At 44.9% G+C, this 23,890-nt stretch overlaps 1 protein-coding gene across 3 annotated transcripts in view; it reads right to left on the reverse strand.

The window, feature by feature from the left end:
* The window catches only part of LOC117508293 (beta-galactosidase-1-like protein 2), a 104,773-nt gene that overhangs the window by 20,109 nt on the left and 60,774 nt on the right, over positions 1-23,890 (reverse strand). The window contains exons 14-18 of one of the 3 annotated variants that reach the window (XM_034167988.1): positions 18,548-18,619; positions 14,296-14,374; positions 14,066-14,153; positions 6,013-6,094; positions 3,807-3,921 (exon numbers count right to left, since the gene is read on the reverse strand). In XM_034167988.1, the coding sequence (XP_034023879.1) occupies positions 3,807-3,921; positions 6,013-6,094; positions 14,066-14,153; positions 14,296-14,374; positions 18,548-18,619 (436 nt within the window). Of the gene's footprint in view, positions 1-3,806; positions 3,922-6,012; positions 6,095-11,493; positions 11,718-14,065; positions 14,154-14,295; positions 14,375-18,547; positions 18,620-23,890 lie in introns of those variants that run through there. The other 2 variants (XM_034167987.1, XM_034167989.1) reach the window with 2 other exon arrangements.

A 23,890-nucleotide genomic window follows, 5' to 3' on the forward strand; every position in this document is an offset into this window, starting at 1 on the left:
GGCAACAGTGGTGAGGAAAGACTCCCTCTGATGATGTTGAGGAAGAAACCTCAAGCAAACCAGACTCAGAGGTGACCCACTGCTTAGGCCATTCTAATTGTTACGGGGGGGGTTTGTTGTTTTTTACAAAGTTTTACCAAGCTGAAGAAACAGGAAATAGAAAAAACAGAATAGCATAAAAAACAAAGTGCAGTATTGAGGTGAGCATGCAGTCATTGGTGCCACAGGCAGGGCATCACAAGATAAGTTTGGCACCCTGGGGTGCAGGGCCAGCATCCATCCATTGCCTCATCTGTTTCACAGTGTGTTCATGGATGACTGCACTGGATTACAAGACCTTCTACGTACAATCCCCACACTGTAATGTTTTACGGTGAGCCATGGCTCAGGGCCCCTTCACACAGCACATGATTTAAGTTGACTAGCACACAAAGGAGGAACTGCATGCCAATCGTGAAAAATTGGAACTGCCTCCGACACTGTACACATGTCGCATCAAATTCATCTGCATCAAATAATGTCTAATATGTTGTCCATTACACGTTTATTTGTCCAGCTTTCTTTTTTTGAATTTAAAATTCTTTATGGTACACACCACAAGCTGAGGGCTTCCTGTGAAAAAAAAACACTGTTCACTACAGCATGTGTTTATCTCCTGTTTTCTGTTGTCCAAACATTGTCAAATAGCATCCAATCTGTTGTCCATCACATGTTTAGTTGTTAAATTCGCCACCACAAAGACAAGATATTTAATGTTCAAACTGATAAACTTTATTGTTTTTGTGCAAATATTTACTCATTTTGAAATGGATGCCTGCAACACGTTTCAAAAAAGCTGGGACAGTGGTATGTTTACCACTGTGTTACATCACCTTTCCTTCTAACAACACTCAATAAGCATTTGGGAACTGAGGACACTAATTGTTGAAGCTTGGTAGGTGGAATTCTTTCCCTTTCTTGCTTGGTGTACGACTTCAGTTGTTCAACAGTCCGAGGTCTCCGTTGTGCTTAGCTGTGTTTACTGACAATGGTTTTCTGAAGTGTTCCTGAGCCCACACGGTAAGATCCTTGACACAATGATGTTGGTTTTTAATGCAGTGCTGTCTGAGGGATCGAAGGTCACGGGCATTCAATGTTGATTGTTGGCCTTGCCGCTTACGTGTAGAAAGTTCTCCAGATTCTCTGAATCTTCTGATTATATTATGGACTGTAGATGATGGAATCCCTAAATTCCTTGCAACTGAACGTTGAGAAACATTGTTCTTAAACTGTTGGACTATTTTTTCAAGCAGTTGTTCATGAAGTGGTGATCCTTACCCCATCTTTGCTGGTGAACGGCTGAGTCTTTTGGGGATGCTCCTTTTATACCCACGCTTACTGAGTGTTGTTAGAAGAAAATGTGATGTAACAGTGGAAAACATACCACTGTCCCAGCTTTTTTGAAATGTGTTGCAGGCACCCATTTCAAAATGAGCAAATATTTGCACAAAAACAATAAAGTTTATAAGTTTGAACATTTAATATCTTGTCTTTGTGGTGTATTCAATTGAATATAGGTTGAAGAGGATTTGAAAATCATTGTATTCTGTTTTTTATTTACATTTCACACAACGTCCCAAATTCATTGGAATTGGGGTTGTACTTGTACTGTCCGTTTGATAAGAGACATTCAATAAAATGCATTTTTTTTTTTAATGGTATGTGTGTTTTTTTTTTTTTTTAATACATCCATCTCCTTGTTGATTTCAGGCATTTTTCCGCACCTTTTACAGGACAGCGATGGTAGAGCAGTGGTAAAGTTTCTGGCTGGCAATCACAGCTTTTGTAAATTGCAGGTTCGAATCCCATAGGTGGCATGTATTTTTTTCACCAGCAGCTGCGTGATGTAGTTACACATGCTCCAGTTGCTCGCACTGTGTTCCCGTTAGCATGACAGCATTGTGTGCACGAAACTGTCTCAGCGGGATCGTTCGCTCCTGCCTGTCGGCTCTATGTTTTCATGGTTCACTTATACGAGCTGTTCCGCCATGATTTGCCCTGATTTGTATTTATACGTACTATGTGTGAAGGGGCCCTTACAGACAGAGTAGCAAGATTTAGTGCTGCGGAAGCCTTTATGCAGATACTTAATGTCTACAGTGATAATGAAAACAACTTGGCTCACAGAGATGAGTTGGCATTGGACAATGAAGATCACACTATATCTGATATCTGATGTCAGACTATTCTGATACAGAATCTGTCCACAAGGGCCCATGCCGTGTGTACAATGTACAAGGCAGTGTGCTCAAAACATAAGTTGTATGTGAAGATTGCATTTGCAACCGATATTGCTACTACAACCAATTTGTTGGTTATCTATATATTAAAAGCCAAGTGGCCTCTGTGTACGTCTATGCATGTGCGCAACTGCACATGCATGCTTCTAACTTTGATTATGGACAAACTGAGGAGAGCTGACATCTGCCATTTGGCATACTTATGCATTGTGGGTCAAGGATGAACGCCGCCAACATGGAAGATTGATAGGACTAATATTTTTGGAGAAATTACAGATATTAGCCAACAATACTGAACGATGGATGTTGATAATTACATTCAAATGATGTGGCATCTGTGTACGTGTATGCATGCATGATTTTATTTTGTAAGTTTAATGTAAAAACATAATATAATTGTAAATACATTAAAAATACATGGATGACACCAGAATGTTAAAAACACTTATTTCCATTGTGGTTAATTTAAAAATTAAATAACAAAATAGCAATAATAATAATAATAATAATAATGGTGTGTATATGATAACAAGAACCTAAACAATTTATAAATACATTATGACAGTAAGTTAGCATTACAAAATTACATAATTAACAGGATATAAAAGGGTTGATTTCTTCCTTTAAAAACAGCTGAGGTCTAAGGTTCTAAAAACATTCTGGACTCACAAGCCATTCCAACTCATTATAGAAACTTTGCATAATTTATTACCGCCCTTGAAAAATGTCAGCTACCTATTTTATAAACACTACCCAATCTAGAGCCCATGGATCTCCATGGGCAACACGCTAGTTATTCCATAATTGCGGGTCTCATTTTGACAGTTATAATTTTGAGATATTTTAGTAATCAACAAATGTTGAGTGTTTCTACACAAAATATTTAGCATATTACACATCTATAAGCAAGATATTTGTTTGCATTTTGCAGCAAACAAAAACATAAAAGTAACAAATGATACAGGAAAAAAAGACCCTGATTATGATGACTTCATTATTTGTTGTTGATCACAATATTACCAAGTCGCCACTTCATCTATATTTTGGTGTTAAAATTATTTAGCATACTGTAATACAGAATTCACTCAAAAATAAGTTATTTTTTTAAATATGTATTTTTTCCACTGTTACTGAAATAAATAAAAACTGATTTGTAAGTATCAGACATGGATTGTCTGAATAAATATAATTTTGATCAAAAATGTTTTATAATTCCTTTTTAGATTAAAAGAAAGACTGAAAACCAGGACACAATTGCATTATAACATTACAGAATATCTGCCATATAAAGGATATGACAAATATGTAAAAGCTTGAGGGGCCACAAATGTATTTGCTGCGTTGTAAGAAAATCTGAGTTGAAAGTAGATCTTTAATGATCATTTACATTTTTTTTTTTTAGTCATGCATCTGTGAGAGCAACCAAAGCAACGTGATCATGAATAAACAATGTGGTTCAAAACAAAACAGTCCACACTTAATGGTGCAGTTGTGTTGGATGGAAGCTCTTCTGACTTTTGTACTTACAGGGAGTGTGATGAAGGTGTCTCGAGGACGGTCGTCTAAAGTCATCCTGGCCTGGAAAAACCCTGGGAAAGACCTCTGCTTTGACAGAGACACCCAAAGGCCTGAACTCTGAAGACTATTAAAAGAGAACACACTGTACTTTCCATTTTACTCACACGCTTCCAGAGCACATTGGTTAAAAGTATTATAAAAGCAGAAGTCACAGCTCTCTACTGTCACTTTGTCTTGTGCTTTTTTCTTTAAATCACAAAATCACACCTTTTTATGTTGGTTAATAGACTTTTAATAACTTAACTGGCACTGCATGTCACTGAGATCCATAAAATTGCCACACAATTCATTAGGTACACCTGTTCAACAGCTAATTTGAGCTCATTACTTTCAGCCAATCACAAATGCAATGTATTTAGGCATACAGTCACACTTAGGAGAATCTGCTTTAAACTGAGTATCAGAATGAGGAACAAAGGCTTTTGGCACACGATACACAGATGCAAACTGACTGTATGCCAAAATGTCCTGGATAGTACAACCCCAATTACAATAAAGTTGGGACGTTGTGTAAAATGTAAATGAAACAGAATACAATTATTCGCAAATCCGCTTCAACCTATATTCAATTGAATACACCACCAAGGCAAGATATTTAATGTTCAAACTGATAAATTTTATTGTTTTTGTGCAAATATTTGCTCATTTTGAAATGGATGTCTGAAACACATTTCAAAAAAGCTGGGACAGTGGTATGTTTACCACTCTGTTACATCACCTTTCCTGCTAACAACACTCAATAAGAGTTTGGGAACTGAGGACATTAATTGTGAGTGTCATGACTGGGTATAAAAGGAGCATCCCCAAAAGGCTCAGCCGTTCACAAGTAAAGATGGGGCGAGGTTCACCACTTTGTGAAAAACTGCGTGAAAAAAACAGTCCAACAGTTTAAGAACAACGTTTCTCAATGTTCAATTGCAAGGAATTTAGGGATTCCATCATCTACAGTCCATAATATGGAGAACTTTTTACACGTAAGCGGCAACATTGAATGCCCATGACCTTCGATCACTCAGGCGGCACTGCATTAAAAACAGACATCATTGTGTAAAGGATCTTACCGCGTGGGCTCAGAAACACTTCAGAAAACCATTGCTAGTAAACACAGTTCGTCGCTACATCTACAAGTACAAGTTAAAACTCTACCATATAAAGCGAAAGCCATACATCAACAACATCCAGAACTGCTGCCGCCTTCTCTAGACCCGAGCTCATTTGAAATGGACAGAAGCAAAGTGGAAAAGTGTGCTGTGGTCTGATGAGTCCACATTTCAAATTGTTTATAGAAATCATGGATACCGTGTCCTCCGGACAAAAGAGGAAAAAGACCATCCAGATTGTTACCAGCGCAAAGTTCAAAACCCAGCATCTGTGATGGTATGGGGGTGTGTTAGTGCCCATGGCATGGGCAACTTACACATCTGTGATGGCACCATCAATGCTGAAAGGTACATCCGGGTTTTGGAGCAACACATGCTGCCATCCAAGCAACGTCTTTTTCAGGGACGTCCCTGCTTATTTCAGCAAGACAATGCCAAGCCACATTCTGCACATGTTACAACAGCGTGGCTTCATAGTAAAAGAGTGCAGGAGACCTGTCGCCCATTGAAAATGTGTGGCGCATTATGAAGTGCAAAATACAACAACGGAGACCACAGACTGTTGAACAACTGAATTTGTACATCAAGCAAGAAAGGGAAAGAATTCCACCTACAAAGCTTCAACAATTAGTGTCCTCAGTTCCCAAACGCTTATCGAGTGTTGTTTGAAGGAAAGGTGATGTAACACAGTGATAAACATACCCCTGTCCCAGCTTTTTTGAAACGGGTTGCAGGCGTCCATTTCAAAATGAGCAAATATTTGCACAAAAACAATAAACTTTATCAGTTTGAACATTAAATATCTTGTCTTTGTGGTGTGTTCAACTGAATATAGATTGAAGAGGATTTGTAAATCATTGAATTCTGTTTTTATTTACATTTCACACAATGTCCCAACTTCATTGGAATTGGGTTGTAATGTAAACACACCTAGTGAGGTATGGACAACAAGACAATATTGGGACACAGCAGAAGTTCATCACAGGTACTACATTGCTTCTTGATAACCCTCTCAACTTGAGAGAACGTGTCATCTTAATTGCTCATGAACTCACTGAATCGGTGTCATCCACATCCTCTCTAGCCATTACTTGGATGGCCTTAAAATGCCGGAACTTTGCTGGCACCGCGTGCATTCTGGGAAGCGCAGGGGGATTGTGGGAAACAAAGTACCGAATGAACGAAAGGTGGCAATATCATTGGTCACTGCTCTGATATAGTGATCCCATGTCACACTGTACGAGAGGTTCAAAAGCAGTCATTGTCACACTATTGCAACCACAGATACAGATCAATCAATGAATAGAAATGCAGTCTGAAAAGATTCACCAATTCATGTGACACTGGTGCAAAACACACAGTGGAGGTCAAGCCATGGGTCCACACATGTGAATATCAGTATTGCAAGAGCTATATTTTTTCTTAATTCAAGACAAGTAAAGTCAAGTCTGCGCTGGTGCCACAGATGTGGTGTCCCTGGTCCTGGATGGCAACCACCCTGGCAGAGAACTGATTCATCTTAGCTTGCATCGCACCACTGGTGATACATGCTGATGACATTTCAGCATCTTACTGATTTCATCTTGCCCAAAATTTGGTGTAAGTACCATATTTTCTGGAGTATTTTTACTACTTTGGGAGGCCCTGCAACTTATTCTATGGTGCAACTTATATACCAAAAAACAAACAAAAAAAAAATGTGGGACTATTTATAGAGGGCTTTACAAGGATTCCACGCACTAAAGAAAGTTCAATCATAATAGTAGATGAGAACAGTGCTCAAAAATTATAAATTTAAGAGCCCATGAAACAGAAATCAGATGGACTCAATGGGGTTTTATTCTAGTGTTTCCAAGACTGTGGGTCAGCAATCTGTTCATCTTCATCAAATAACGTCCATTATGTTGTCCACTGCACGTTTATTTGTCCATCTTTCTTTTTTGGAATTTAACATTTTTACGGCAAACACCACAAGCTGAGGGCTTCCTGTAAAAAAAAAAAAAAAAAAAATCACTGTTCACTACGGTATGTTTATCTCCTGTTTTCTGTTGTCCAAACTTTGTCAAATAACATCCAATCTGCTGTCCATCACACATTTAGTTGTTAAATTTGCAAGGGGAAATGCTGTGTTAAGGGGCCCTTCACACATAGTACAAATGTGTTCGAATTGCGCATGAAGCAGGAATCCTATGCAATCCATGTAAAATTGAAGCTGCTTCCAACGTCTCATACACCTGTTGCTACAACTATTTGCGCACACCAGCGGCTGAAAGACAGAGTGTGCGCTGTGAGAGCCCATCAAAATCTCCAGGTGACACACAAACATCTAACACCGTTCATTTGGAACTTTAAAAATGTGTGGCCATTCACACTATCATCACGAAAACAGTCAGCAGATGATCACTTTCAAGCTGGATGTGAAATTTGTCTAAGTGCTGCACGACTGTGGAGTTACAATGCAACACGTGGTGCACGTGTCTCACACGTGTGTGCATGTGTCCTGCCCCCTCCCCCGCAACCCCAAAACATATGGCATGCCGGGGGGGGTCACACTTGCATAAAATGCTCATATGTATATACAGATCTGATCATATGAGGGCCAGACAGCCAGGTCTGATCGCACACAAAGCACGGGGAGGGGCCTGTCAGCTGATCACAGCAAACTGACAGCTGGATGACAGCTCAGTGCACACATTAAAAACACAGAAACCACCACCAGGACAGTTATATAAATAATTACGACAATACCTACATACGCAATTTCATAGCAAATAACAAAAATGAATGACTGCATAACACAGAGAGTGACACGTTGGTCTGGGCGCTGAACGGACAAGGGGAGCATATTTGCTTACAGCCGTGGCTGTTGTGATCTGTGCTCCTGGACATCCCAGCCGGAGAACACATACCGTGTTTTGAAGAACATGAACTTACAACAATCCTCCGTGAGGCACATGTCTCTGCCTGCTGTCCTCACGTGGAAATACACAAAAACATGCGAGGTCTGTCCAAAAAGTATCGGACCTTTTTATTTTTTGCAAAAACCATATGGATTTGAATCACGTGTGATTGCATCAGCCAAGCTTGAACCTTCGTGCACATGCGTGAGTTTTTTCACGCCTGTCGGTTGCATCATTCGCCTGTGAGCAGGCTTTGTGTGAGCACTGGTCCACTCCTCTTTCCATGACAAAAACTCCTGTAACAGTGGAATGTGCCGTTCATTTCCAAACTGGACGCTGTGTTTTATCCGGGACGTCCTCTGACTAGCACAGGAATTGTGAAAGACGTGGACATCAGCACTTTTTCGGCACATTGAGACAGATGTGCGGAGGAATTCCGCGCGTCGCGGTGGAGCCGCATGGCGCAAAGCAACGCCGTGATGAAGCCTCACAGGACATGTTCTGGCATGTCCAGGCTCATCCACAATTTCTTGGTTAGTCACACGACTGAAAACCCACCGACAGCCGTCTGAAAGCCATCTCAAATCCGTCCTGTGAGGCCAACACGGAGGTGGTTTTGTCCCGCGCCATGAACGGCACAGTGGCGCATTCGTCCGCTTTTCTTCCCATGAAAAAAACTCCTTTAACAGTGGAATGTGTCGAAAAAGTGCTGATGTCCACACCTTTTTCCTTTTTTTGTAGAAGTCAGACAACGCCCCGGATCAACAAAGCCTTCACGTTGGAAATGATCTGGTTGATTCAGCCTGTCAATCGGCGCTGGGAGCGCGGCGCACTCTCAGCAGTTGTGGGCCGTCCTTAAAGCGGCAGTAACACTCCTTAATCTGTGTAATCCCCACAAAATCGTCCCTGAAAGCCATATTAATTTCCGAACAGTGTCCACCTGGAGGTCTCTCACAGTTTCTGGAAAAAAAAAAAAATCGATGCAGCAAAGCTCCAAATCGTTCAGACATTTATTTGCAATAAAAAAACGACGAGAGGGGTGGACCACTGCTCACACAAAGCCTGCTCACAGGCGAATGACGCAACCGACAGGCGTGAAAAAACTCACGTATGCGCACGAAGGTTCAAGCTTGGCTGATGCAATCACACGTGATTCAAATCCATATGGTTTTTGCAAAAAATAAAAAGGTCCGATACTTTTTGGACAGATCTCGTATATCGCTTTTGTGATGGGCTGGAGAGTGTGCACAGCATGCACACTGACAGGCTGTCCCAGCTGAAACAGATCGTCAGTTCATGTGGCCATGCAGCAGGCGATCTGAATGTCACGTCTGTCTGACAGGACACGCATGTCCTGTGAGCTGCGCGCCGCAGGACCATACAACAAGCCAAAAGTGCGACAAATACGCCACTTTCAGTCACATATCAGCAGAAATAGGCCGTAACAAACGCCATTTGGTCAGTTATCACAGCACTTTTTTTCTCTTTTTTTTAAAAATACATTTATCTGCTTGTTAATTTAGCCATTTCATGCTCCTGTTATAAGACTGATTGTAGAGCAGTGGTAAAGTTTCCGTCTGGTTATCAGGGTTTGCAGAGTGGCATTTTTTTTGTTTAACCAGGGTTATTTAACCACGGGGTTCTGTATTGTGTTGCCTTTTATCCATCCATCCATCCATCCATTTTCTTCCGCTTTATCCGGAGTCGGGTCGCGGGGGCAGCAGCTCAAGCAAAGCCGCCCAGACCTCCCGATCCACACACACCTCCTCCAGCTCCTCCGGGGGAACCCCAAGGCGTTCCCAAGCCAGCCGAGAGATGTAGTCCCTCCAGCGTGTCCTGGGTCTTCCCCGGGGCCTCCTCCCAGTGGGACGTGCCCAGAACACCTCTCCAGCGAGGCGTCCAGGGAGCATCCGGAAAAGATGCCCGAGCCACCTCAACTGACTCCTTCGACATGGAGGAGCAGCGGCTCGACTCTGAGCTCCTCCCGAGTGACCGAGCTCCTCACCCTATCTCTAAGGGAGCGCCCAGCCACCCTGCGGAGGAAACTCATCTCGGCCGCTTGTACTCGCGATCTCGTTCTTTCGGTCATGAGCCAAATCTCATGACCATAGGTGAGGATCGGAACGTAGATCGATCGGTAAATCGAGAGCTTTGCCCCCCTACTCAGCTCTCTCTTCACCACGATGGTCTGATACAGCGACCGCATCACTGCAGATGCTGCACCGATCCGTCTATCGATCTCACGCTCCATCCGTCCCTCACTCGTGAACAAGACCCCGAGATACTTAAACTCCTCCACTTGAGGCAAGGACACTCCACCGACCTGAAGAGGGCAAAGCACCTTTTTCCGGTCGAGAACCATGGCCTTGGATTTGGAGGTGCTGATTTTCATCCCGGACGCTTCACACTCGGCTGCAAACCGCCCCAGTGCACGCTGAAGGTCCTGATTTGACGAAGCCAACAGAACCACATCGTCCACAAACAGCAGAGACGAGATTCTGTGGTTCCCAAACCAGACCCCCCCTACACCCTGGCTGCGCCTAGAAATTCTGTCCATAAAAATAATGAACAGAACCGGTGACAAAGAGCAGCCCTGGCAGAGGCCAACGTGCACTGGAAACAGGTTTGACTTACTACCGGCAATGCGAACCAAGCTCCTGCTGCGGTCGTACAGGGACCGGATAGCCCTTAGCAAAGGACCCCGGACCCCGTACTCCCGGAGCACTCCCCACAGGGTGCGCCGAGGGACACGGTCGAATGCCTTCTCCAGATCCACAAAACACATGTGGACTGGTTGGGCAAACTCTCATGAACCCTCGAGCACCCGATGGAGCGTGTAGAGCTGGTCCAGTGTGCCGCGACCAGGACGAAAACCACACTGCTCCTCCTGAATCCGAGGTTCAACCATCGGTCGAATTCTCCTCTCCAGTACTCTGGAATAGACCTTACCGGGGAGGCTGAGGAGTGTGATCCCCCTAAAGTTGGAACACACCCTCCGGTCCCCCTTCTTAAACAGAGGGACCACCACCCCGGCCTGCCAATCCAGAGGCACTGTCACTGATCGCCATGCAATGTTGCAGAGGCGTGTCAGCCAAGACAGCCCCACAACATCCAGAGACTTAAGGTATTCAGGACGGATTTCATCCACCCCAGGAGCCTTGCCACCGAGGAGCTTTCTAACCACCTCGGTGACTTCGGCCTGGGTAATGGATGAGTCCGCCTCCGAGTCCCCAGTCTCTGCTTCCTCTTCGGAAGACGTGACGATGGGATTGAGGAGATCCTCAAAGTACTCCTTCCAAGTACCGTGTTGCCTTTTATTTATTATTTATATCAATCCAGTGATATTCACTAATTATACAGCTGTTTGTTTTTTTTCCCACATCAGCAGTTCAATGTGGTGCACCACGTCCCAGATGCTCACACTGTGTTCCTAGAATCAGAATCAAAATCAGAATCGCCTTTATTGTCATTGTAATTTGCATTACAACGAGATCTGAGTGCAACTCCAAAAAGGTGCTTTCCGTGGTACAGAGTAATTTTTAGCCAAATAAAAGATAGTGAAATTTAACAGTAAATTATTCAGAGTATATGTACAACTAATATAAACACAAGGTAAAATAAAATAAAATAAAATGAAATGTGGACTAAGTAATGTAAAACGAGAATTATATACAACTGTGGAATCATATTGCATGGGAATATTGCACATGGATTACAGATATTGCACAAGAAACTACTCGCATGACACCGTCACATGCACGATACTGTTGCAGCTGGATTGTGCACGCCATTTTCGTGGTTCACTCATACGAGCTGTTCCACCGTGATTCACCATGATTCGTACTATCTGTGAAGGGGCCCTAAAAAGTGAGTTCCACAAACAGAAAAAAAGTGATGAATACTCCAGAAAATACAGTACCATCAATCAGTCTAGCACAAACATCAAACTTGAAGTCTCACCAAAGTAAGATAACTGTATATTGCACAGTGTGGTTTACACAATTAACTTGTAAGATTGCTGAAATGTCAGTATGAAAACTCAGTCAATATGAATATGAATATGCTAAATTCAACCCTTTCCATGACACCTGGCTTTGCACGAGTATTTTGCGGAAATTAAATAGCAAACTCCTCACAGACACCCCCCAAATGGACTTGTGCCCTCTGAGCTGTCAAAACAGACCCATATGAATTAGTCCCTTAAACTTTTCAACATTTTATATACAGGGTGACCCAAAAAACTGAACCCATAAAAATTGTAATAAATCCTACAAAGGTTCAGTAAATTTTAAGACATTTGCTGGAATTTCAAGAAATCTGCTAAAGTTAAACTTCAGTTTGTGTACGATCATACCCCAAAGTTTAAAATAACTTGGTCACTTTGCATTAAAGTTATGTTATTTCAAAATTATCCTCCAAATGGTATGATTTGTTAGTGAAATAGGCCTCCAGGCAGAATGTCTTTTCCTTAGATGACAGGATATGTTGATGACTGGAACAACCGTCTTCCCCAACATGTCTTGGTGACCAAAGTGACCAAGATAAGTGAAACTTTGGGGAATGATCATACACACACTGAGGTTTAAGTCCAGGAAATTTCAAGAAATTTGATGGACCTTTGAAGGATTTATTAAAGTTTTATGGGTTCTGAGGTTTTTTTTTTTGGGGGGGGGGGGGGGGGGGGTCATCCTGTCCAGCTTAAATCTTCCACTTACAGTGAGGAAAATAAGTATTTGAACACCCTGCGATTTTGCAAGTTCTCCCACTTAGAAATCATGGAGGGGTCTGAAATCTTCATCTTAGGTGCATGTCCACTGTGAGAGCCATAATCTAAAAAGAAAATTCTGGAAATCACAATGTATGATTTTTAAAAAAATAATAATTTATTTGTATGTTACTGCTGTAAATAAGTATTTCAACACCTGTGAAAATCAATGTTAATATTTGGTACAGTAGCCTTTGTTTGCAATTACAGAGGTCAAACGTTTCCTGTAATTCTTGACCAAGTTTTCACACACTGCAGCAGGGATTTTGGTCCACTCCTCCATACAGATCTTCTCCAAATCTTTCAGGTTTGGAGTTTCAGCTCCCTCTAAAGATTTTCTATTGAGTTCAGGTCTGGAGACTGGCCAGGCCACTCCAGCTCTATTTTGGTCTCATCTGACCACATCACCTTCTCCCATGCCTCCTCTGGATCATCCAGATGTTCACTGGTGAACTTCAAACGGGGCTGGACATGTGCTGGCTTGAGTAGGGGGACCTTGCTGCTCTGCAGGATTTTAAACCATGACAGCATCATGTGTTACTAATGTAATCTTTGTGACTGTGGTCCCAGCTCTCTTCAGGTAACTGACCAGGTCCTCCTGTGTAGTTCTGAGCTTTCTCAGAATCATCCTTACCCCACAAAGTGAGATCTTGCATAGAATCCCAGACCGAGGGAGAATGACAGTCATCTTGTGTTTCTTCCACTTTCTAATAAATAATCATAACAGTTGTTGTCTTCTACCAAGCTGCGTGCCTGTTGCCCTGTAGTCCATTACAGCCTTGTGCAGGTCTACAGTTTTGTCCCTGGTGTCCTTAGACAGCTCTTTGGTCTTTGCTATGGTGGACAGGTTGGAGTGTGATTGATTGAGTGTGTGAACAGGTGTCTTTTATACAGGTAACAAGTTCAAACAGGTGCAATTAATACAGGTAAAGAGTGCAGAATAAGAGGGCTTCTTAATTAAAAATTAACAGGTCTATGTGAGCCAGAATTCTTGCTGGTTGGTAGGTGTTCAAATACTTATTTGCAGCAGTAACATACAACTAAATGATTAAAAAAATCATACATTGTAATTTATTGATTTTTTTTTTTTTTGATTATGTCTCTCACAGTGGACATGCACCTAAGATGAAAATTTCAGACCCCTCCATGTGGGAGAACTTGCAAAACCGCAGGGTGTTCAAATACTTATTTTCCTCACTGTATGTATTGCATAGCCATAAGGCACAAATCTGACTTAACTCCAGCTAGGTAATCCAAAACATTTAAATTGATTTGCAGACACCAAATTGAAGTCTCTGCTCTGATTTGTGCATAATGCTATCCTGTTCCCACAGTAACTGTGTTAAGTAGGCGATAATCAGCTGGAGAGAATCAGGCAGCAGGTGTAATGGCAAAGAAACACAAACATGGAGAGAAACTGGATAGTAATTGAGACACACAGACCTGTTTACAAAGCCTGGCTTCATATCCAGGCTATAAATAATGAAGTCTTGGAGGATCTGACTGTTCAGCTCGATATCTCCAACAAGACCTGAAAGATGAGTCAAAGCTGCTCGTCCTCAGAAGGTTAAGATACTTTTGTTTATTTTCTTTTGTGACCCATGATTGAAAACATTGGTGATTTGCTCAGACATTTTTCTTGCTGAAACAATAATTTGTGGAAGAGTTTTTACCTTTGCATTGCTCGTCCAGGGTGGTCCCGTAATTTGCTCTTCCACAGTTCTCTATCAGTAAACTGAGAGTTCTATCTCCCTAAAGTGGACACAAACACAAACCAGGAGAGGTGTTAACAAAACACAGCAATATGTTTGCATGGATGTAATGGACAAAAATGGAGGAAATGGAGGAAATACCTTATTTTAGTTGATCAGATTAATATAAGAATGGACTGTAGGGATGTCCCAATCAATACTTTTTTTTTTGCCCATGCCATGATCCCAACTACTCATTTAATACTGATTATCTGCAGATACTTTGTCTCAATCTAATATTTGTATTGTCCTAAATAATACATTTGCACAGGACACACTGCAAGTACATTAAAGTTAATCCAATGTATACATATGTACGTATGCGTGACAACTGAAAAGTTCTGCAATGTATAAAAAATACATGCAGTCCAAATTCACCTTGAATGAATGAAAGTTTTATTTTGGTCATGAAAAACAAAACAAACAAAGAAGAACAACAAACACAGAAAAGCAACAAATCATAAAAAAGACCAAACAAAAGAACAATTAGGGAATAACCCTATTGTGTCTGATGATTTGCGGACATTCATGCTGGTTATATGGTCACGTAAGCGGAGCTGGTAAAAAGGAGTTTTACAGCGACACATTAGCAGCGACACATTAGCATAGATTTTATCCTCATTATTTTGATCAGCGCTATTTCAGGCTCATTGTTGCAGATTAATGGGCCTTTCACACTTCGGAAGCGTCAGAGGCGTGAGACGCGTTGCTTTTTAGAGGCGTCAGAAGCGTCGCTTTAGCTCGGCTTTTGACGCAATGCTTCTGACGGGAGCGCGCATTGCCGCTTGTCGGCAGGCTGACGCGGTGAAAGTTCAACCCAGTCTTTTTTTTTTAACTGAACAAAAGAAAAAACATAAGTTCAACCAGACATTCTCGCACACGCGTGCGGCTGAAACCAATTCCAGAGGAGAAAAGGGAACAAGAGTTGCGCAGTTAATTTGGGAAGAAGAGATGGAATTGTAACCCGGACAGAGGTGGGGGGAGTTACGCGCGCAAACTTTCTTTCGCAGAACTGCTGTTGGTGTGTTTATGCGCTCAGCCTGACACCTCGATGGAATGACAAGAGGATGATGGACACTTTCCCACCGAAACTCTTGCTCAGTCATCCTTCCGTGCGCAGCAGGACCCGGTGCTGACCGAGTCCTCAGGACAACAACCTGTCATCTGATTAACAAAAAGAAAAAAAACAAAACAAATTGTCCTGTAATCGTTTGTCTGCAAAACGGAGCAAGAGATGGTGTGTGCACGAACGACGTGCGCACTCATCACATTTAGGAACGCGTCTTAAAGAGCATCCGTCTTCATTCACATTCACTGCGCTGCTCTGAACTTGTTGAACACTGGAAAGCATCAGAGGGGTACACTAAGGACTGTCAGGACGCAAATGTAAGTTTTTTTTTTCCTTTTCCTTTTCAAGTTGACTTTTGAACTTTCGACGCGCTGAGCTTCGACGTAGCTTCGCGCTGTACAATAGGAACGCCGCGTTGGGACAAAACACGGAAGACTAGTGGCAGAAACCACTGATCTGTACAAATGGTAAATGGACTGCATTTATATAGCACTTTTCCATCTGCATCAGACGCTCAAAGCGCTTTACAATTATGCCTCACATTCACCCCAATGTCAGGGTGCTGCCATACAAGGCGCTCACTACACACCGGGAGCAACAGGGGATTAAAGACCTTGCCCAAGGGCCCTTAGTGATTTTCCAGTCAGGCTGGGATTTGAACCACAGATCAGTGCAGAAACCACGTGTCTGAAGAAAAATCCTTGGAAATGTTTTTTTTTTGTTGTTGTTGTTTGTTACCTCAAAATTTCTGATTACTGTTTAAAAAAGTTTAGAACACTTGTAATTAAAATAGCTAAATCAATAAATGGTTCTTTAGAAACCTTTCATCTATAAATCAAAACCACCTGTTATTTCAGATTAGATAATTTCTTGTTTAACATAAGGAACCTTGGACATTTATTTTTAGACATAAAATAACATGGAAATTTGTACATTTTTTAAGTCTGGTAGATTATTACTTGATTGTTCAAGCTACGTCAAGGAGAAGTGCACTGTTTAAGTGATAAATAGTAAAATGTCAAATTGTGCGTCTCGTCACATAAATCGACAGTTGCGCATCCTGAGACAATATTGCGCATGTGTGTGCATGCGCAGCTGCAGGGAGGACAGGAATGACATTCGATAGGAATGACATCTCAACACAACACCGGTCAGGGTGCGGAATAAAACATCCAAATGTGAAATGGTCAAATATTTTGCCACCGTTACCCCAATATTATACGGTCTGAAATCTCACACGCTTAACCAATCAGACTCGCGGAAAAAATGTAACTGGATTCGAATGTTAACACAACATATCCAAAAGGGAGTAGGAAGAAGCATATGATTATTCAATCCTACTCCTTGTCCTATCTAAGTCCTTTTACCATCAGTTAATTTAAAAATGCTCTTTCAAACAAATTTACAACCTTAATGGTTTTTAATACAAAATAAACAAAAGAATGTTTTAATATGACTCTTACCATTTGCTCTTAGTGCAGTACTGCAGTAGTTTTCATGTCAAAGGGGATGTGAATATGGTGTTTTTTGCATTTGAATGCTATGTTAAATGCATAGTAAGACGGAAGGGTAGTACACACTCGTGCCTTGATAGTGACAATATCAGGTTGACAGAAATAATCCATTAAACAATAGAAATGTAAACACGCATTAAACAAGTGCAAAGCTTCACCCGACTGCTTCACTATTTCACCTCAAAGATCTTTGGTGGTGACTTCTGGCTGGAGCGCTCGGGGAGGGTAGCACTACTCCATAAACTCACCAGAAAATCTTTCACGTAAGTCCACTTTTTCAGTGCCTCAATGCGGTGTAAAGGAAATGACATTTAAAACTCTGACTGGTTGATTTTATGTTGTGCAGATCTGCACCCAGCACTGCGCTCAAAGTATGTGTCCTCTCACCCCAAATGTACCTCAGCCACGCATTTGTACACAATGATAAATTAGGGTCCTAAATCTATGTTTTGTTTTTTCTTTATCAAGTTAAATAAATTTGAAGGTGGTGAGGTTTGGTAGTCGTAGCTAACCCCACAGTGATGTCAACTGTATTTCACAGTATAGTCCTACTCTTGCCTAGAGGTGCGCAAGATGTATTATCCACAACAATATTGTGATTGTTGTTTTAACAATATGCAATCTAACGTTGTTGTTATTATCCTTTCAGCTGCTCCTGTTTTGTTTGGGGTCGCCACAGCGGACACAGCCTGATCTGCATTGGTATTTGGCACAACTTTTACACTGGACGCCCTTCCTTACACAACTCCAGTTTTACCCGGAGAAACACACACAGCCGCTGGTGTTCCAAAGAGGTCTCCCATTCAAGTACTAACCAGATTCTGCACTGCTTAGCTTCTGAGATCTGATGGGATCAGGCTGACACAGAGCTGACCGGCTATAATATGCAATCTGACATTGTGTAACTAAATTTCTGGATGAAGCAGAGCACGGGTGCCAAGTTTGGAATTTTATATTACAGGCTGAAGGCAGTTTTTGAAAAGGCTTTAGACTAGAAATCATAAGGTGTATCTGGCAACACTTCAGTTTCAACACAACACAGGCTAGCTTTACTCTTACCATGACTGACGTAAAAAGTGAGGGAAAAAGGAAACATGGAGACACCTGCAGCCTTGCAGTCTACTGAGAAAGATTTAGTTCTGGTGTGCCCAACCGATCGCATGAAAAAAGTAAAAAAAAAAATAAAAATCTGTCACTGGACTCGAGAGGATTTAGTGCTGCTATAACAGACTGATGCAGAAGGTGGCAGCAATGCACCAATAGCGATGCATTTGTTACAACCAGGAGAAATGTGAGCATCCTCTTTACGTTCTCCTACAACAGGGGCACACATGTGTGCCGGATAGGTGTAGAGAAACATGACATGCCTAAAATACCACAGCTGACACTCAAGTGATACTCTTCAGTTTAGTCTCCCTATGAAAACACGAGTTTGACATAAACTTATTCAATCAGTGGGTGAGAATCTACCCATGAGATCTAGTACTCAAGACATCCAGCCGCCACCTTAGGTTACTGGTTTGTGTTCAGATCTCACAACCTTACAGGACTCGAAAGACTACACAAAACTGTGAATGCAGTCATACATTACCTTTCCATCAAGGATAAAAACTTCTAGTTTTTTGTAATCCAGAACACCAATGAATTCTTTTTCCACAAAAACCTAGGGGAAACAAAACAAACCAAAGTGAAAGGTGTCAGAGGGCTAATGCACATCCTCTGCCCTCGACACACCATGACATACGAGGGCTGTCAATAAAGTATAGGTCCTTTTTATTTTTTTCAAAAACTATATGGATTTCATTCATATGTTTTTACGTCAGACATGCTTGAACCCTCGTGCGCATGCGAGAGTTTTTCCACGCCTGTCGGTGACGTCATTCGCCTGTGAGCACTCCTTGTGGGAGGAGTCGTCCAGCCCCTCGTCGGAATTCCTTTGTCTGAGAAGTTGCTGAGAGACTGGCGCTTTGTTTGATCAAAATTTTTTCTAAACCTGTGAGGCACATCGACGTGGACACGGTTCGAAAAATTAAGCTGGTTTTCGGTGAAAATTTTAACGGCTGATGAGAGATTTGAGGTGATACTGTCACTTTAAGGACTTCCCACGGAGCGGAACATCGCGTAGCGCTCCCAGGCGCCGTCGTCAGCCTGTTTCAAGCTGAAAACCTCCACATTTCAGGCTCTATTGATCCAGGACGTTGTGAGAGAACAGAGAAGTTTCAGAAGAAGTCGGTTTCAGCATTTTATCCGGATATTGTTGTGTGGGCCGCCAGAAGAGGAGGTACTGCTGGCCCACCACCACCAGATGGCGCCCTGCTTGGAGTGCGGGCTTCAAGCACGAGAGGGCGTCGGAGCAACGGAGAGTGACAGCTGTCATTCATCATCAGCACCAGCTGTCACTCATTCACCACATCACCATAAAAGCCGGACTACAACTCCACCTCCCCGCCGAGAAATCAGCAACCAAGAGGTACTCTTCTCTGTGGTAATTTTCTCTGCTAACATAACTCTTCCTTGCAGCCGCTTGCCCTGTGGTGTTCTTATCGGAGCTGGAGAAGGGCGTGACCACGACGACTTCGCATCACGCTCCGTAGCAGATAAGTGGTTACACAGGAGCTGCACGAGTGTGTGATTGGAGGTGCTCCCTCCCAAAAAGAACATTGACTGTGAGTGGACTACTGAGTGTGCGGATTCACACTCACCTGGATTTTCTCTGTTCTGCCAGCAGTACCAGGGTCGACAGCCGAAGGCAGAGGCCACGTCACCTGGCCACACGTCACCTGGTGTCTCATTGGCAATCCATATCTCTGTCTGTATTCCGTTGTGTGTTTTCACAACATTAAATTGTTACTGGTTGGCTTATCCATTGTCCGTTCCTTAGCGCCCCCTGTTGTGGGTCCGTGTCACGACACCTTCCCAACAGGATTTCTCGGCCAAGCGTCATGGATCCTGAGGGGCGTCAACCAGAGCTTGAACGGCCAATGGAAGAGCAAGAGGCGCAGGGGTCAGCGGGAGGTGTGTTGAGTGATCTGCAGCATATCCTAACCGCCTTCACGGCTCGGTTGGATTTGGTGACCGAGCAGAATGTACTCCTTAATCGGAGGATGGAGGCTCTCACCGCCAGGGTGGAAGCGCGCGATCAAGGCGCTGCTGCAGTCCCTCCTCTCGCTGGTCCTGGGCCCGACACAGACATTCCACTGGTCGTTCAACGACCCCCCCCCCCCACCATCCCCTGAAGCATACATAAGCCCTCCGGAACCGTACGGAGGCTCTGTCGAGACGTGCGCAGACTTCCTTATGCAGTGTTCGCTCGTTTTTGCACAGCGTCCAATCATGTACGCGTCGGACGCTAGCCGGGTGGCTTATGTGATCAATTTGCTTCGAGGAGAGGCATGCGAATGGGCTACGGCGCTCTGGGAGCAGAACTCACAGCTCCTAATGTCTTACGCTGGGTTTGTGCGGGAGTTCAAACAGGTTCTTGATCATCCCAACAGAGGCGAGACTGCTACGAGCGTGCTGCTGTCGATGAGACAGGGGCGCCGGAGTGCAGCTGCGTATGCAGTCGACTTCCGCATCGCGGCAGCGAGGTCCGGCTGGAATAACGTTGCGCTCCGCGCCGCCTTCATAAACGGACTGTCTCCGGTCCTGAAGGAGCATTTGCTGGCTAAGGAGAAACCGCGGGATTTCGATGGGCTTGTCGATTTGGTTATACACTTTGACAACCGTTTGAATGAACACCGTCGGGAGCAGGCCAGGCCCGAGCCGCCCCTCTCCCTTCCGGTTCCGAAAGGGTGTCGTCGTCCCCACGCTTCACTGCCAGAGAGCTCCGTGTGGCAACAGCTCCCCCTGCTGACGAAGCTATGGACACGAGCAGGGCCAAAATGAAAGTAAACATCAGACAAAGGAGGCTGGCCCGTGGGGAGTGTTTTTTCTGTGGCTCATGTGAGCACATGCAAAAGGACTGCCCCCAAACGGTCAAACTACAACGCCCATCCTTAGAAACTGGGCTAAGGGTGGGCCATAACACACACGCGGGAAAGCCCCGCAAATCTGCACGAATCCCAGTAACAATCCTGAGTGGGGATTTAACCCTTCACGCCCCAGCACTGGTAGACACGGGATCGGAAGGGAATCTGCTGGACAGCAGATGGGCAAAGGAAGTGGGGCTCCCTCTGGTGGCTCTGCCTTCACCTTTGAAGGTGCGGGCACTAGATGGCACCCTACTTCCATTAATCACACATCAGACACAGCCAGTGACCTTGGTTGTGTCTGGGATTCACAGGGAGGAGATTGTGTTTCACGTAACACCTTCTACCTCCCGAGTGATTTTAGGGTTCCCATGGATGGTGAAGCACAATCCCCGGATTGATTGGCCGTCTGGGGTTGTGATGCAGTGGAGCGAAACCTGCCACCGGGAGTGCTTAGGATCCTCGGTTCCACCCGGCATGACGGCTACTGAGGAGGTCAAAGTTTCCCCCAATCTATCGGCGGTGCCAAAGGAGTACCACGATTTAGCTGACGTCTTCAGCAAAGATCTGGCACTCGCTCTTTCCCCGCACCGACCGTACGATTGTGCCATCGATTTGATCCCGGGCGTTGAGTACCCATCCAGCAGGCTGTACAACCTCTCACGTCCGGAACGCGAATCAATGGAGACCTACATCCGGGAGTCCTTAGCCGCCGGGCTGATCCAGAACTCCACATCCCCGATGGGTGCAGGTTTCTTTTTCGTGGGCAAAAAAGACGGCGGACTCCGTCCATGCATCAATTACAGAGGGCTGAACGAGATCACTGTTCGCAACCGATACCCGTTACCTCTGTTGGATTCGATGTTCACGCCCCTGCATGGAGCCAAAATCTTCACTCAACTTGATCTTAGGAATGCGTACCACCTAGTTCGGATCCGGAAGGGAGACGAGTGGAAGACGGCATTTAACACCCCGTTAGGTCACTTTGAGTACCTGGTCATGCCGTTCGGCCTCACTAACGCCCCCGCGATGTTCCAAGCTTTGGTAAATGACGTCTTGCGGGACTTCCTGCATTGGTTTGTCTTCGTATATGTGGATGATATACTCATCTTTTCTCCGGACCCTGAGACTCATGTCCAACATGTATGTCAGGTCCTACAGCGGTTGTTAGAGAACCGGTTGTTCGTGAAGGGCAAGAAGTGTGAGTTCCACCGCACTTCTTTGTCCTTCCTGGGGTTCATCATCTCCTCCAACTCCGTCGCCCCTGATCCGGCCAAGGTCGCGGCGGTGAGAGATTGGCCCCAACCAACAAGCCGAAGGAAGCTGCAACAGTTCCTCGGCTTTGCAAATTTTTACCGGAGGTTCATTAAGGGGTACAGTCAGGTAGTTAGCCCCCTGACTGCCCTGACCTCCACTAAAGTCCCCTTCACCTGGTCGGATCGGTGCGAAGCCGCGTTTAAGGAGTTGAAACGTCGGTTCTCGACTGCACCAGTTCTGGTGCAGCCTGACCCTGATCGCCAGTTTATTGTCGAAGTGGATGCCTCTGACTCGGGGATAGGAGCCGTGCTGTCGCAGGGTGGGGAGTCTAATAAGGTTCTCCATCCTTGTGCCTATTTTTCCCGCAGGTTGACCCCAGCTGAGCGCAACTATGACGTGGGCAATCAGGAACTCCTCACGGTGAAGGAGGCTCTTGAAGAGTGGAGACACCTGTTGGAGGGAGCAGCGTTGCCCTTCACGGTTTTCATGGACCATCGGAACCTGGAGTACATCTGGACCGCCAAGCGGCTGAACCTCAGGCAAGCCCTCTGGTCTCTGTTCTTCGGGCGCTTTGACTTCCAGATAACATACCGCCCCGGGACTAAGAACCAACGCTCGGACGCACTGTCCCGGGTGCACGAAGAGGAAGCCAAGGCTGAGCTGTCGGATCCAACCAAGACCATCATCCCCGAGTCCACTGTCGTGGCCACCCTCACCTGGGACGTGGAGAAGACCGTCCGGGAGGCCCTGGCAAGAAACCCGGACCCGGGGACAGGCCCTAAGAACCGATTGTACGTCCCACCAGAAGCCAGAGCTGCCGTCTTGGACTTCTGTCACGGATCCAAGCTGTCCTGTCATCCCGGGGTGCGTAGGACCGTGGCAGTTGTCCAGCAGCGCTTCTGGTGGGCGTCCCTGGAAGCCGACATCCGGGACTACGTCCAGGCCTGTACCACCTGTGCCAGGGGCAAGGCGGACCATAGGAGGACCACGGGCCTCCTCCAGCCCCTGCCGGTGCCTCATTGCCCCTGGTCCCACATCAGTCTGGACTTCATCACGGGCCTCCCGCCGTCCCAGGGCAACACCGTCATCGTCACGATAGTGGACCGGTTCTCCAAGGCCGCCCACATCGTGGCCCTCCCGAAGCTCCCGACGGCCCAGGAGACGGCAGACCTCCTGGTCCGCCACGTAGTGCGTCTGCATGGGATACCGTTGGACATCGTATCAGATCGTGGTCCCCAGTTCTCCTCGCAGGTCTGGAGGAGTTTCTGTAAGGAGCTGGGGGCCACCGTGAGTCTCTCGTCCGGGTACCACCCCCAGACAAACGGCCAGGCAGAACGGGCTAACCAGGAGCTGGAGCAGGCCCTTCGCTGCGTGACCTCCGCGCACCCGGCGGCCTGGAGTAACCATCTGGCCTGGATCGAGTATGCCCATAACAGCCAGGTCTCGTCTGCTACCGGCCTCTCCCCATTTGAGGCGTGTTTGGGGTACCAGCCCCCATTGTTCCCACTTGTGGAGGGAGAGGTCGGAGTGCCCTTGGTCCAGGCCCACCTCAGGGCCCGTTCTGCCCTGTTGAAGGCTCGGACGAGGGCCAAGGCCCATGCAGATCGCCGGCGTTCCCCGGCCCCTGCGAACCAGCCCGGGCAGGAGGTGTGGCTTTCTACCAAGGACATACCACTCCAGGTCGACTCACCAAAACTCAAGGACCGCTA

This window comes from Thalassophryne amazonica, chromosome 4 (assembly GCF_902500255.1).
Source record: "Thalassophryne amazonica chromosome 4, fThaAma1.1, whole genome shotgun sequence".
In the NCBI taxonomy this organism is placed as follows: Eukaryota; Metazoa; Chordata; class Actinopteri; order Batrachoidiformes; family Batrachoididae; genus Thalassophryne; species Thalassophryne amazonica.